The following is a 15,676-nucleotide window of genomic DNA, read 5'->3' as shown; positions in this document are numbered from 1 at the left end:
TGATAGAAATTGTAAATAAAGTTATTATATAAAAATATACAGATTTTCTGGAAATAGGCAAGTTTTATACTCATATATGTTATGCTACTGTTGGAAGACTGAGTGCGAGCCTCAGAGGTCAAATCATCTTTAACCCAGACTGTGGCCTGAATCATCGTGAGATCCCTAACATGGCATATTGTAAACTCACTCATAAACTCAGAAATTATGTTCCTATTTAGTCTGTTTTTTTTTTTCCGTCTTTTTTAGTGTTAAAGCCAAATTCCTCTCAGTACTCAACATTCTTTTTATCATGTCAATTTCCTATTGTTTTAAAAATGTATTTAGAGTTTGGTAAGACTGGTCTGTGTTCTTTATTAATCAGTAACGTTCACCAACTAATCATTATCTTTGAGTTTTGGCAGTTATTCAGAGAAGAGAGTCAAAATTTAAAATAGTTCAAAGAAGTTCAGATATATTAAGTGTTAAATCAATACATCAAATTATTTGGGTGTTGTTTAGAGGTGCCAGGAGGGGGACGAATGTTCACATGTGGAATAAGGAAATATTTTTAGCTTCCTAATTGAAAAAAAATTGTCAAAATCAGCCAAATAATAGGTGCTGTATTTAAAAAGCAGACATTTCAGGGATTAAAAACATTTTTAATTATTAGAAATACATACATGCATATAATTAACCTTTAATTTATTTTTAAAAATAAATTATGGTCTTGAAAAACAATAGTGCTTAAAAATGAAATTGTATAAACATGTAATTTTAGTTCTTGAAAATGAAATAAGATGAACCTTATGGGTAATAATGACATTTTTAATACTTATTGAGGTTATGGACAGTCTTTTTTATGTCCCAATGCATAGCATGTGAGTACCTGGCATATATTAGGCCTTCAAAAGATGATGGATGGATAGATATATAAAAGGCCCTATGAATGATTGTAAATGTGTCTTCTCCTGTATATCCATGATGAAGTTGCCTAGGTTTTAACACAAGCTTAAGAATCAAAAAAATGATAGATCTGAAATCTGTAGATGCCAGTCTGGCTCAGTATTAATACTGACAGTAGTTTTTTTGTTTTTAAAAAAGTAAGTATATTAAAATATCTCTATTAGAAAAGATTACAGTTTGAAAGGATCATTCTACAATCTTAGAACTAAAAAGCAATTTAAGGCAAAGCGGTACATCAAAGAAGCTATTCCACAGCTCAGTTACTAGCTCAACAAAAGCTCTGTCTGTATTGCCTACTGGTAAGTGTGTGCCCTGGCAGATAAGGATCCTATGTACCGCTATATCTGCCAGTTGATGATTGTCCATCTCTAGCTCCTCTAACCATGCTATGCACCCAGCAAGTGCACAATGATTACTATTGATTGACGTTAACTTTACAACTCCATGACATGTAATACAGGATGTCGATGCACTTTTAAAATTCCACCTAACGTGTTCTGGCACTGGAAAACCTTACTTGAGATTTTAATACTGGCTAATGTAGGAAAAATTCTGCTTAAGCACCACTAACTTAAAAGTGTAATTTCATTTCCTTCTGCACCCTGAATTTAGGAAAAAGCAAAATTCTCAAAATTCTATTATGGCACATGGTTTCACAGTTTAAAATGAAATCACAGCTGTCTCACTATGCAGCACAGTCCTTGGTTTTGCAGAAAGTATATTTTTCCTTTGTTACCAACCCTCAAGTATGTAATGCTATGTGCTTTGCTAATTTAGACTATATCTCAGACACAGACATACATAAACATGGGTGACTGATTTCTGAATAACCCAGGATGATGTTCCTGTATCGCTCACTTATTATGTCATCTGTTCTAAATAATATACAGTTTTTAGCATTCCTCTCTTTAATAGCTGAACATCTTTTTAAAAATCTAAAAAAGTTGAAAAATCTTAAGATTTTTTTCAGTTTTCTTTTATTTGAGAGACAGTTGTGGTTTAGAGAGGACTTCTCTGTATGATTTTTATGTCAGTGAGAAAATTATATCTTTGGCAATTACTTTAATATATTTAAATGCATATTATCTAAGGATGTATCACATCAGTCATCAAAATGACTTCCCAGTTTCATGGCTGCCTTATGTATACCAGTCCCCAGAATGGTGATATTAAGAATCCCACTTACAACATCTCTGCCCACAGGAAAGATAAAACAGTAGAGAGCAGCCTCCAGAAATATCAGACAGGAATTGGGCAGTTCCCTTAATTTGCTCCAGAACAAAAGTTGACTCAAGTCAAAATGAAATTGTGCACTTGAAAGAAAGAAAGTTATCTACTTATTTTTAAAATGTAAACATAATTTTTATATAAGGATGTAACTATCTGAATACATGTATTGCCATTTCTCTACTATGTGTTAGTATTACTTGACACCAATGGTAATGTGTTTGCTTCTTTCTCAGCACCAGATATGTCCATATGTATTTAAACAGTAGGGGCATTGTTTCTAAATTCATCTATGTTATGATATTTATAAACCCATTATTATTATGTTTCACTAAAGTTCCAGCACTTTAGAGAAGTTTCAGTTCAAAGTCATTTTGGCTCATTCATTTAAATAATACTGACCCTTTTGCACTATAATTTCAAAAGAAGCATAAGAAATTTGGATTTCTTTGAAAGAGTCAAATATGCAATTACAAAACTGAAGCACTGTGTTAATTAACAAAGTGATGTGAATAATAAACATTAAAAACTTCCCAAGTAATGATGACTTAAGTGTTCAAAATCCAGTTATGTGCTTTGTTATTGAAAACAGTCCAAACGAAAATTCTTCTGTTGTTTTCTGTTCTCTTTTTCAAAATACATAAATCCTACTGAAGTTAATCTAGTTTTTCCCACTTCAGAATATCAGGCACCGATTTATCCATTGGGAGTTTTGCCTTGCTTTCTAATACCTAGATTAAGAAGACAAAATAAGACAAATTATTAACCTGATAATATAATGAATGAGTAAAAGAGATGAATTTAAAAGTCAACCTTTTAAAAACTTATGCAACAGTTTCCCTCCATCTAAGCAGCGATCATGTTGTGAAATTATGCACTAGTACATCATTTTAATAATGGTTTGAAGATAGTGACCATGTCAACAGCAGAGATGCCCGATGCCTACACTCTTCACCTTTAGAGGCAAATAAACCGCTTCTGAAACACTCAAGAGTACAGCAGGACTTTTGAGACCAGCAGCCCTGGTCCAGGTGAGTTCATTCCATGGAACTAGGGTGCCACGTCCACCAAGAAGCAGAGTCAAGGCCTCTGCTCCATCTTGAATTAGTCCTTCTCCAGTGTGGCTTAGGATGTAGAATGATGCATTAATAGGCAGAAACTGGCCCAAAACTAATCAATCAAATATCACTGTCTGTAAATGTGATCATAGATCTTCACATAAGGAAGTAAAAATTCACTTATTCCAAATCATAAACTATCAATTTCCAAACAGTAAATTTTGTGAGGGAGCAAAAAAATTACATAGTATCTTATAACTGAAAGGGGCCCCAGAGTCACCTGGTCAGTACATTTTGTTTCAATGAGGAAAATAAAGGAAGGAGGGTACATTAACAGCACACACCTATTTACTGAGTAGCTTTTACACATCAACAGAATGCTCTTAAACATCTAGTAGGAAAAGCAATCAGTGAACTGAAAAATGACTCTTCAGAGTCACACTGCTGCTTAACACAGCCATCCACCAGACTGACCTCATGGCCTTAGGCAAGTTACACTTCCTGCTCAGAAAGCTTCAGCCTCCCACTGCCTCCAGAATAAATTTTAGCCTGCTCTTCAGTGCTCTGTTCGATCTGACTGACCCCAACGTACTTTTCCACCCTTTTTTCCCAATGCGTAACTCCATGAAATTTACGCTTTAGCCAAACTAGAAGACTTTTTTTTTTTTCCAAACATGCTATGCAGTTTCCTCCGGCCATGCATGTTGCCTGCGACATTGACTCCCCTGGGGTTCCTTTCCTTAACTCTCCCCATTGTATTCCTCAGACTTCAAGGCCCAATTCAAATGTATCCTAAAGTCACTCCTGAAACTCAGCCCAGAGAGACCTCTCCTTTCTCTGAACTGATTCCTAGGAAGGGAGGCCTGAGGTGAAAGTCAAAATATAAGAAGCATTATTCTCCTGAAGGTGTGGGTTTGTTGCTTTTTTTTTTTTTTCTCAAGTGTTCTATGTTTTCCCCAATATTTGCACTCAGAATAAGTTTAATATTTTATTATGATCACTAATTATGGGTAATTTCACTTTTTCATATTTTCATCTGATCATATGGGTTATAAACATTCCACTTCAACCACTTCTGCAGTTTGTTACAGTCAGTAATAACCAGTTAAAAAATAAATCAACTCTATGTGGGTGACCATATCAGGAATCCCTCTTGTACAGTCATCTTGCTGGAGCAATACAATAATATTTATATCCTCTAAATATCTGGCAATATCCAATCCAATGGATTCTACTGATTAAAAGCAAGAGACATTCTATACAACAGTGGTCTCACCTCTCCAGACCTGTTTCTAGTGGAAAGTCAGTAAGACATACGGAACTTAACAAACTTATAGCAAAGGTCCTGATCTCACCACATTTTATTTTATCCCTCATGAAACTTTTTTATATTGTATCTCTATTACAGTTATATGTGTATTTCTCTCACTTCCCGACTCAATTCCTTTACTCAAATTATTTGAGAAAGAAATTCATTAAATGTTGAATGAGAGGCCGCAAGGTGGCAGACCTGTATCTAACAATGGGTCTACACAATGGGCAAGAGACTAGATCCCCGCTATCACTGTGTAGAGCAGGAGACAGTAAACAAAGAGATTCATAAGTAATTAACTGAAAACAGCATAATAAGTCTACAGCAGTATAGAGATTAAGAGTCTTATTTATCTTTGCATTATTCAGTAATACCTTGTTTAGGGCATCAACAAACAGTACAAAAATAAGAGTGCAAATGAATAAATAAATGGAGAATGGATGAATAAATTAAGGAATTATAAAAATTAAGAAAAATTAACTAATCCATTTATTTAAGTATAAATTATTTTAGCTTAAGTTATACTGATGTTCTGGGGGTGGAGGGGATAGTTAGTTATATAACATAACCAACTCCACACAATATGGGCCAAAAAACCTGCCAGGTTTTCTGTGCTGTGGGCGTGTTCAGAAGAATATATGTGATTTTATTTTTTCAGTGCTATCCTTTGCTATCATAGGCTTCATCTATCTCTAATGTTAGGACTTGTAAAGCACAGTCTCTGCTTCTTTATGTATAGAGTCCTAGGTTTTGTATCAGGAGAAATTTCTATTAATTATGGGTTTCTAGTATAGCTCTGCTATTCCTGTCTGTATGAACCAGAGGCCCCAGTGGTTCTCCAGTGACAAAGGAAAGCTGATGAGTGTTCAGTATCATTCCAATGGAAATAGTATTCTCATTGTTGGGAAGGGATAACTCAAGTGGCATATATAATTATAATGTAACAGCCAGCACCACTTGAGGAGGCAGTGCTTAAGGAGATGGGGCAGGACAGACGGGTAAGCAGGCAAACCTACCCATCTTTCTTTCATTATTTTCATCAAAGCACCTCCCTGTGATTGGTTTATTCTGAGATTCCTTTCAAGATTTCACTCAAAAAAGAGTCTCAGGAGTAGAAATATTAGGAAAAAACCTCCACACACCTCAATCTTTTGCAGAGTAGAACTCAAATATAAGACATCTTGATTTGTACAGACCAGGGGGTCCAATCTCTTCAGTTGCTTACTTTTTGGCAGTGATTTTCAAATGTACTTTGAAGAACCCTAGGATTTCCTTCAGGGACTGAGGAAGGGGCAGGAAGCAACTATTGAGCTTCCTACAAGCTCACCCCCTCTATGTATTGAGCAATTTGATATATTGGGCCTTCACTAATGCCTTCTGGGTGGACCCTGTGGTCTGTTTATGTCTTCTCCTGAAAACTACGCTTCTCCTGAAAACGAAAAACCTTAGTACATTCCCCTTTCCCTTGCATTATTAAAAAAAAAAAAAAAAATCAGACTCCATACCATTTTCTGTCTTCAGTCTGCTTAAAAGAAAGCTGCTGTAATAGCAGAAACAGATACATTCCATGTGCAATATTTGAGCATGAACAAAAATTATTTGTGACAACAATTACTTAGCTAAGCAAATAATACTTACGGTGAAATCGTGCAGCCTGAGGCATACGCATGATGTCCTGTGTAGCGAATGTCGCAGCGCACAACGTTGTTGGTATAGTCAGATTCAGGAACCAGGTAGCTGGGGTTTACACTGACCTGGGCAACACAAAGAGCCTTTCTGTTAGAGTTTCTTAGTATTGCTTTTTCCATAGGGCTACGACAAGTAAATTGTTAATGACGGACTTAGCTAAATCAAGCAGGGAAAGGATTTTAACTTAAGTAAGTGGTTAAACTCTGGAGACGTTATGGAAAAAGACTGTGTATTTTCCCCTGAAGTTCTTTAAAATAAGACATATTATATTACATCAGATTGTTTAGAAATAGTTTGAGGATGTATAATTGCTTCCAATACCATGGCTATTTAACATTTGAATCCAGAGAAGATGTCCCGTTGATCTGCAACATAAATACATCATATATTTTCAAAGGTCTCTACCTTTAGGATATAGTTTCCAGGTTTTACATCTGTAATATCAATCCACTGGCAGTCTATGTCTGCACCATAGGTATCATAACAGCCAGGACTCAATCCCTAAAATTAAGAAAATAAAAAATTTAAAATGATGGTATGTGGTCAGACTATGTTAAATAATATGCTATTATTTGCAAATTAAATTTTAAGTTAGTACTTACAAGAGTATGACATAAAACTATACTTATATTTCATCTCCCTTGAGAAGTATTTATTACTCAGCCTTATAGCACCTCCAGCTAAAAAAGATACAGGACTAATATAAGTAGTAGTAAGCCTCACTTCTTAAAAGTGTCATAGATCACCAGAGATAAATGCAATCTGAAGTAACAAACTAGGCCGTCTAGCACAATTCTAGAATTTTAACAGTTTAGGAATAAAGGCCATGTAATAATTAACTTAGCTCAAATGTCCTCTTAGTGAAATCCTCCCCAACTTCCCCTTTTGGAAATTACCTCTTGTACTTTGAACATCTATGATATTTTTTACTGTGGATAGCTTTTATAGTGTTTCTCCCTTTTTGCTTCGCATTATAATCATGCTATGTAAGCGTATAGCTAACCAGAGGCTGTAAGTTCCCTAAGGATGGAGTCTATGTTGCATCTTTGAATAACTAACATTTATTAAATAGTATGTTGCAGAAACAATTTTAAAAATTATGTGTGTGTGTGTGTGTGTGTGTGTGTGTGTGTGTGTGTATGTATGTAGATAGATAGAGATAGATAAATTCAATTTTAGCACATGGGGTGCTATTATTATCTCCATTTCATAGACGAAAAACTGAGGCACACTAAGATCAAATAACTTACCAAGGGTATCCAGCTAGTAAGTGGCTAAGCTGGTTTTGAGTTTAGGCAATCAAGGTCCAGAGTCCCTCTTCTTAACTACCACACTACACTATATCTCATGCAGTCACTGAAATACGACATATTTTGTTGAATTGAAGGGGTAAATGCATGACTAAATTGATGAATGCCACAACACTCTACTTGCTAAAATATTCACATCAATTAGTAAATGAGTGCCTTCTACAGGCTGGAAGGAGAAAAATACTACTAAATACAGTTCTTGCTTTTAAGAACGTTATAGTCTAGAGAAGTTTTCTTAAATTGGAGTCTATAGGTATATTCTTGATTCCATTATTTCTTCACAAAAAGTTTTAACTTGTATTTTCATTCTAATAGTAATTTAAATTTGAAAGTACATGCTAGATTTTGACTCAACATTGCCATTCAATTCTGGCAACCAGTATTGTGTTGCTGTTTAAGATCACTTTGGTCACCCAAGTGACAGTCACATCACCTTAACATGCTCTACCAATGGTGGTATAGCTGCAGCTTGATTTGGGAAGAGGAGGTGAGAATTGTGTTGTCATACAGCACACAATAGCATAGACAGGCCAAATTCAAAAGGGTCAAGTGTCGCAGCAGTGAGACTCATATTCTATTGTTACCATCTAGATTCCTATCTTGATCCATATATCACTTAATAGTCTGTTGAGTAGCAAACATAAAATGAAGATTTTTGGTCTGATTCCAGTATACAATTCTGATTCTGGCATATAATACATACTCAATAAATGTTAACTATTACTTCTACTACTACCACAATGTTCATGGCATTATAAAGGATTCGTTGGATTAGATATTCATTTAAGATGGGTTTAAATAATGATTGAATGCTTATTTTGCCTTCAAATAGACAAAAGAGTCAAAAAGGCTGACACTGGCACTCTACAATTCGTTAGCTGGCAGAATTTAAGAATAAGCTTTGATTATTTGAACAGGCAAATAAAAACTTGAGTTACTAAGGCTATTAAGCAAATAGGCATTTCATATAGGCAAAGTCAAAATACAAAAGCAGATTAAATGCATAATGTTAGCTGAAGCTATCTAAATCAGTAATTTGAGTTTTAGCAATACATGCTATTTGTTACATTAAATTAATAAGATTAATGCAGCTGTTTTAGTTTTGTATATAATGTGTAAATTTTTGTCTCAGAACACAGGAGTTATTAATATATAAAAGTGTAAATCTAAAGAAGTTATACCTAGTTTTATGCTTGAATACATTTAAGCAGTATTACACTAAAAGTAATCTAAGTCATTGGGTGACTGAGAGATTATTTTCTCCTTTAAATGAAATCCATGTGAAAGAGACATTGGTCTAATGAAAAAAAAAAAAAAATGTAAATCACTCAATGCAAGATTTAGTGAATAATGGTTAAAAAGGACATATACAGAAGATGATTAACAAGAAAGCTACCATATAAAATGAAATGGGTCACCGCAAAGAAGTGAGGAATTAGGAAGTGCAACAAATATCTACAATCCCAGATTCAAATATATCGGAGTGAGCTGTCCAGAGTGCCTCTTTATGTAAATGGAGTGAATAAACTCAAGGTTTATTCACTCCTTGTACACGTGGCGCCATAGGACATGCAGGTCACTGAAAAGGGAATCTCGGTACTCACACATGAATAATGTGTGGGTAAGATACGTCTCCTCTTTCTTAAATAAGTACTGTCCTGGGGCATGTAGAAGTTAACCTTTCCCCCTCCAATTGCTATGATGGTCTAAGCTCAGAAAAAAAAAAAAAACGCAATGGTAACATTTAGGTCACCAAACAGCTTCCTGCCACAGCCCTGGAATTTGCTTCCAAGATGCCAGCTGCTGATCCCTTTGTACCCTGAGTTATGTACATTCACTGCCCTTTGCCAAGATCTGGGTGGGAGTCAAATTATAATGTCCTTTTACAAATTAGGGTTTCATATGGAAATACTGACATAGCTTTTAACTGACACGCATTTTCCAATTATAAAACATACAAACTGCTTAGTTCAGCACTACTTTAAAAAAATCCATCCAAACAACATCTGACATCAATTATACTGTAGATTTAAGTATATATGTGTGGAGAAAGAAATGGTGTCCTTCTGCTGTTATTTGCATTATTAAAAGAGACAACTTTTTAAAGTGTGTGTGAAGAAATGTATTACCCCTTCATTTGGTAACCCCAACCACTATTCTATTTTCAGCATAAAACAGAAAGAAGGAATGGTTTCACAGGTGAAAAAACATAGGCATCTTTTTTTACAGTTATTTACTAAGCCAGTCAAGGAATAGAGAATGGGTGCTTATGTTGTCAACCATTCAGACTTTTTCAGAGAGCGAATTTCTGTTCTTCATTGTGGAACATAACAAGGACCCACACTGACCTGTGATCATGAATAGGGGTTACATGCATAACTGGAAATACTTTAAAAACAATTTGGATCATCAAGCCATCATTTGCCTTTTCCCAATTATTTTCCATCTTGACAACATGGCCCCCAAATTGAAACACTTTATAAAAGAGAGGTGAGAGGAAAGAAAATAGTAGACTCAGGGAGTGTATCATCTACATTTTTCTTTGAGAACAGTCTCTGTAACCTTTTGATAAAAATGTGTGTTCTTAAATAGCCTAAATGCTATTTAAGGCTAACAAATGGTAGATGACCTGTTTTCTGAGGCCTGAGGTTCCTAATTTCAGGGTGCCAACATACCTGTGTGTGTGCAGTACATGCAAATCGCCTGTGGTAGCCATAGTCACAGGATGTGTCTTCTAGACAGAAACTTGCTTTGTGGCCTTCAGCCACTCTCCTCTGGGTGTTGGCATCAAGCAGGTCATAGTGGCTAAACTCATCCATACTGTGGTAATGTCTAACGTCCCACAAAACAAAAAGATGGTGGTAGGTTACATACAGAGAAAACAATGAAGATACTAAATGAATTCTCTCATGGCTTCACACATTTGTTTTCACATAAAATTGAGACCAAGTTTATCTTCTAGAAGAGAGATTCATGCTAGGTTTTTTTTTTTTTTTTGCTCCCCCCACCCCCACCAGGACATAAATCTATCAAAATTATAAGGTTTAACTTTGCTACTAGGACAAAAGATTTAGTTAGGTATTTTGCTTTCTTACTGCACCCTGTTTTGTCTTTGAATATTAGCTAGAAATAAGACAATAAATTGTGCTTAAGTGAAACTTTCCATGTGTTTGTTCTCTAGTATATTTCTCTTGCCTGCCACTGCTGATGTTTCATTCATCCCCTCCCCCCCCACAAAAAAAGCAGCAGCACATGACTTTTGTGAGGTTTCTATGAGGCTTTTAAAAATTGAGTTCTCACATATTTAAAATCATTAGTGAAAAGCGAAGGAGATATCATGACATGTTTTATCCACCATTATTACTTAAATAGTATACACTTTTATTTAGAAATAAAATATTTCCATTTTATCAGGAAATTAGGTGACTTTTATCTACTTTTGTCATTTCATTAAATAGAAGGTGCTCAGCTGTTCATCTTCTCACATAAGGAAAAAACAATGAGGACTGGCTTGGATTTCAGGAAGAAAGCTTAAGGCCACACATCAGGATTTCCTGACAATAAACACCCAGGCAAGTTACCAAGGCAAATGCAGAATTGCCTTATGTGAAAATCCTTTATTTTATTTATTTTTTTGAAACCCAGACTGGAGTGCAGTGGTACAATCTCAGCTCACTGAAACCTCCACCTCCCGGGTTCAAGCGATTCTCCTGCCTCAGCCTCTGGAGTAGCTGGGACTACAGGTGCATGCCACCACGCCTGACTAATTTTTGTATTTTTAGTAGAGACAGGATTTCACCATATTGGCCAGGCTGGTCTCGAAGTCCTGGCCTCGTGATCTGCCCATCTTGGCCTCCCAAAGTGCCAGGATTACAGGCATGAGCCACTGAACCTGGCCAAAAATCCTTAAATTTAGGATAGAACAGGCAAGTACCTTGGGTTTGATACAGGTCTTTTAAAAGATGGAAGAAGATCCTTCTGAGCTCATGGGGTATATCATCTACATCTTTCTTTAAGAATTGTTTCTGAATCCTTGTGATAAAAAACGTGTGATCCTTATGCAATGCTCTTTAATACTAACTAACTGTAGATGATCTTGGCTGTAATGGACTTTAAAAGAAATCCTATCTGTAATGTATTGGAGTAATTTTTATTGAAGTCAATTGCTGTATTCTATCAACAGCTTTAATAAGCTGGACTTCAGAGTTTCCATTTCAAAAGATAACAGGATCTTGTGGTTGATGCGTTATGTCAGATTACATAGAGAAAAATTCTAAACATAAATAATAGCAATTTTCTTTCTTTAGGTAAGAAATAAGACTTGCATTTGTGATATCAAAAATCACCTGAAAATGAAAAAGCAACACAAAAGTACCCAGGAGGTCCATTTACTTACTGGTGACAACTGTGCCATTCCCAGGAATATCTTGGTCGGCTGGGTAAGAAATCTGATGTACCTTGGTTTTTCACTCTTTGGGGAAATCTTAGCAGCACCCTGTGATCATAATCTCTGACATCTGCCCTGTATGCTGTACTGTGATTTCAAAAAAAGGAAAATTATTATATTCATAGAAAATTAAAGACAAAACCACAAATAAAACTCCATTATATAGCAGTGACAATCCTCCTTCCCCCAACTAGACTGTCAGTTCCAAGAGGCTAGGGCAGTTTGTTTATTTTGTTCATTGCTGAATCCCAAGCTCCTAGAACAGTCCTGGAGTAGTCAGAGATCAATGAATATTTGATGAATAAGTGAATGAATAACCACTATGGAAATCCACAGATCTTAACAGTAAAAACATAATAAATTAGCATTAAAAATCTACATGTCAGAAGTAAACTTTGTATCTAAAATCAATTCAAGTATGATCATATGAATGAGTGAAACCAAAGTGGAAATAACTCCCCAATAAAAAATAATTCACAGATACGAACTTCAACCTTAACAAAACTTTTAAAATAGTTAATAAGCTGCAAATTGAGGAAATAACTCTAAAAGAGCATACCCAGATTTAAATGAATAATTTTGTAACTTCACTATCCCTAAACAATGGCAGTACTGTAAAAACATCATAGGGAGTTCAATGGTGTGAGTGATGCAAGACTCAGGAATGAAAATGACCTTGGATTTCTTCACTTCCTTTAGCCTGACAATTATAAAGGGTCAAAGTGGAAGAAATGTCCAAATAAACATCACTGTGTTCCCTCTAAGATATTTAGTGTGGATATATGTTCAGATGGTATTGATGACCTTATTTTACACCTTAAACTTTTGGTTACATTTTTATTAAAACATCTTTTGCTCCCTCTGCTGTTTCTCAGCAGTAAACGCATAGAACCCCAATCCCAGAGTTACTATTTTATTTTAGAATAGTGGAAAAACAAAGCTTTTGCTCATAGTCTTATTCTGGCTGAAGTAATACCAAAACAACCAAGTTTATCGTGGTCTCAAACAAAAGAGGAAAACTTAGTCTTTATAATAGAGGCTACGATAGCAAATTTGCCCCCAGTCTTTTAAGGGAGTATTAGCACACTGTTGCATTACAATAAATTTTTTGAATCACTGTATAGTTGTTTTATGAAAAGTGATTCAAAACAATTGACTCCAAAGTTTAAGTATCTTGGAAAAAGAACACAAGACTTTCAGTCTCCAGGATAAAGGTCTGCTCCACCTCTCCGATTTCTGCTGCAGTTTGAGACAGAACCCACAGAAATCTTCAAAATATTAACTCTCCAGCCAGGTCAGCACGCCCAGGAGGTCACGTCCCACTTCCCAGCTCTTGACCCACTTCCTGACACTTGTCTGCGGGGAACAGCAGTCAGAACCAGGCACCAGAGCGCCCCCTGAAGGAAGGCCGGGGAGCGGGGCCTCAGACAACTCAGCCCGTACCTGGCCAGACAGTTTTCCTCCGCGGCGCATCTCAGGTTGTACATGGACATCTTCTGCACGTACGTGGAAGCCTGGATGTAGTAGGGGTCGGCCACCAGGTCTGGGAGACCTAAACGTCAGCAGGCGACGGGCGCAGCAGTGAGACACCCTGGCGCCTCCCGCTCCAGCTCCCTACCCCTCTAGGTCGCTGACTCCTCACCCTTCGCCCACTGGGACTGCAGAGTGGGGCTGAGGGCAGCAAGAGAACTGGGGACGCCCGGGGCTGCAAAGCAATGTGAAAAGGAAGCAGGAGGGGCAAGACGCGCGGTTTGCACTAGATTCCAGGGCTGCCTCTGCAGGAGCGGGGGGAGGGATCGGATCTGCGAGGACCGGGACCCGCCGCGCCCAGGCAGCCACGTCGAGAAGCCGCACAGTCGGGGACCAGGTGCACGGGTGCCTCCAGCGGCCTTGGGGTAGCTTACCGTACTGGAAGTAGCCGGTGCCGTATCCGGGCCGGTACCTGCCCCCGGGCCTGGGCCTTTCGTAAGTATCGTAGTAGTTGTAATAAGGGTTGTCGTCCGAGTACTTGTAGGGGTTGTACGGGTCGTCGCCCACCATGCCGTCCACGCGGCTGGGCGGCTGCAGGGTACTGAGCGCAGGGATATCTCCCGGCGCGGTCTCGTTCTCCGCGCGCGAGGCGCCGGCGTCGCGGGCTCCAGACGACGAGTATCCAGCTTGGAACCAGTGGCGGGCGGCGGGCCTGGGGCGGTCGGCGGTGACTGCAGATGAGCCGGCCGTCCGCGCCCGCGCCGCGGCGGTGCGGTTGTCGCGGATCAGCAGGATCGGAGTGCGGGGCTGCTGGGCGGAGGCGCCGGCGGCGCCCGGGACGGCGGCGCCCGGGTCCCGGCGGCGCTGAGGCTGATACTGTGAGCCCAGGCTCAGCAAGCTGAACACCTGCCCGTTGTTCTCCCATTGGATCTTCTGGCGCCAGGCGCCCGGAGCCGCCGCCGGCTCGCGCGGGGGCTGCCGTTGGCCGGCTGCGGGCGGGGCGCAGCGCACGAGTGCGCAGAGCTGCAAAGGCCCGAGCAGGAGCACGGTCCAGGCGAAGCGCATCGCTCCTTTTGCCGGATTGGCCCCACTCGAGGAGGACGTGGCTCAGAGAAAATAAAAACGGGGCTCAAATCACGTGAGGGAGGGTGAAATCTTCAAACGAGGAGGCGAGCGGAGCACGGGTTTCTCAGTCTTCCCCAAGCAATGCCAAGGGTGAGATTAGACCCTTCCCCAGGCAAGGCGGCTGCTCGGACGTGGCACCCTTCTCTTTCCCCTTTCCCAGTCCTGGAAGGCAACGCGGAGCGGCGCAGCAGTCCTGGAGAGCGGGCAGTGTCTGGAGTGAAGGAAGGAGGCGAGATTTTAAACTTTCTGGCACGTTTGCAAAGTTACACAAGCCGTTCTGGCCCGGCCGCCCCTCAGCTATTTGTTCACGTAATGCGATTGGAAACGTGCAAGGCGGACAGCTCCTCGCCTCTGCCCCTCCCTCACTCCCCTCCCTGTCCTCCTCCCCCCAGACACGTTGCACAGGGAGCGTTAAGGGGAAAGAACAAAACGGAACACACATCCTGAGACACACTGCCTTAATCTGAGGCGAACATGCAGGAATTTCAAAAAACTCAGACAGGCGAAGGCAGCCAGGCCGTGGGGCGACGCCAAAATATGCACGAAGAAAAATGCTATTAGGTCACCAGCCCTTGAGAGGCGGGAAGTCGGGAGGTTGGGAGGGTGCTGGGGGGCGAGAGGGGGGCGGAGGAGGATTGTGACTAAAGCTTATCCATAAAAGAGTTAACCAGACACATTTCCCAACGCACACTCACTCGCTTTTATGGGAAGCGCCCTCAGCAAATAAACCCCAGGATATCAAATTTTGTTTTTCTGTGTGTAGGTAACATGAGAAATGGGTTACAAATTTGTTTCCTACAGTGAATATTTTAATAACCAAAAGTGAAATTTTACAGGGAACAAAGCCAGCTAACGCTGCAGCGATGAATAAACGTGTCTCTTTTTCAAAATACCGGCCTGATTTGTACTTTGAGTGGAAGTGGAGAACCATCTTTCATCTCCGCAGTGTCTGCAAGAAAGATTCATTAAAGACTAGAACAAGTCTGCAGGAGAGAGCACTCAGAAGGCATGTTCACATATGCATTCTATGAGACTTTTTTCTTCTTCATCGTATAAGGAGGTTTGACTTTGGATTTTAAAAAAAATCAGATCA

At 39.0% G+C, this 15,676-nt stretch overlaps 1 protein-coding gene across 1 annotated transcript; it reads right to left on the bottom strand.

The window, feature by feature from the left end:
- Positions 1–427: 427 nt before the first annotated feature.
- On the bottom strand, positions 428–14,909 carry LOX (lysyl oxidase). The gene is made up of 7 exons (XM_010339469.3): positions 13,893–14,909; positions 13,432–13,540; positions 11,938–12,075; positions 10,217–10,373; positions 6,637–6,732; positions 6,181–6,296; positions 428–2,903 (listed from the first exon to the last, which is right to left on the bottom strand). Exons 1-7 carry the CDS (start codon positions 14,521–14,523, stop codon positions 2,897–2,899), a joined length of 1,254 nt encoding a protein of 417 aa, XP_010337771.2. The 5' UTR covers positions 14,524–14,909; the 3' UTR covers positions 428–2,896.
- Positions 14,910–15,676: the final 767 nt, after the last annotated feature.

This window comes from Saimiri boliviensis, chromosome 1, assembly GCF_048565385.1.
Source record: "Saimiri boliviensis isolate mSaiBol1 chromosome 1, mSaiBol1.pri, whole genome shotgun sequence".
NCBI lineage: Eukaryota > Metazoa > Chordata > Mammalia > Primates > Cebidae > Saimiri > Saimiri boliviensis.
The sequence above is the reverse complement of the archived record's forward strand: the minus strand, read 5'-3'. Positions and strand labels throughout refer to the sequence as shown.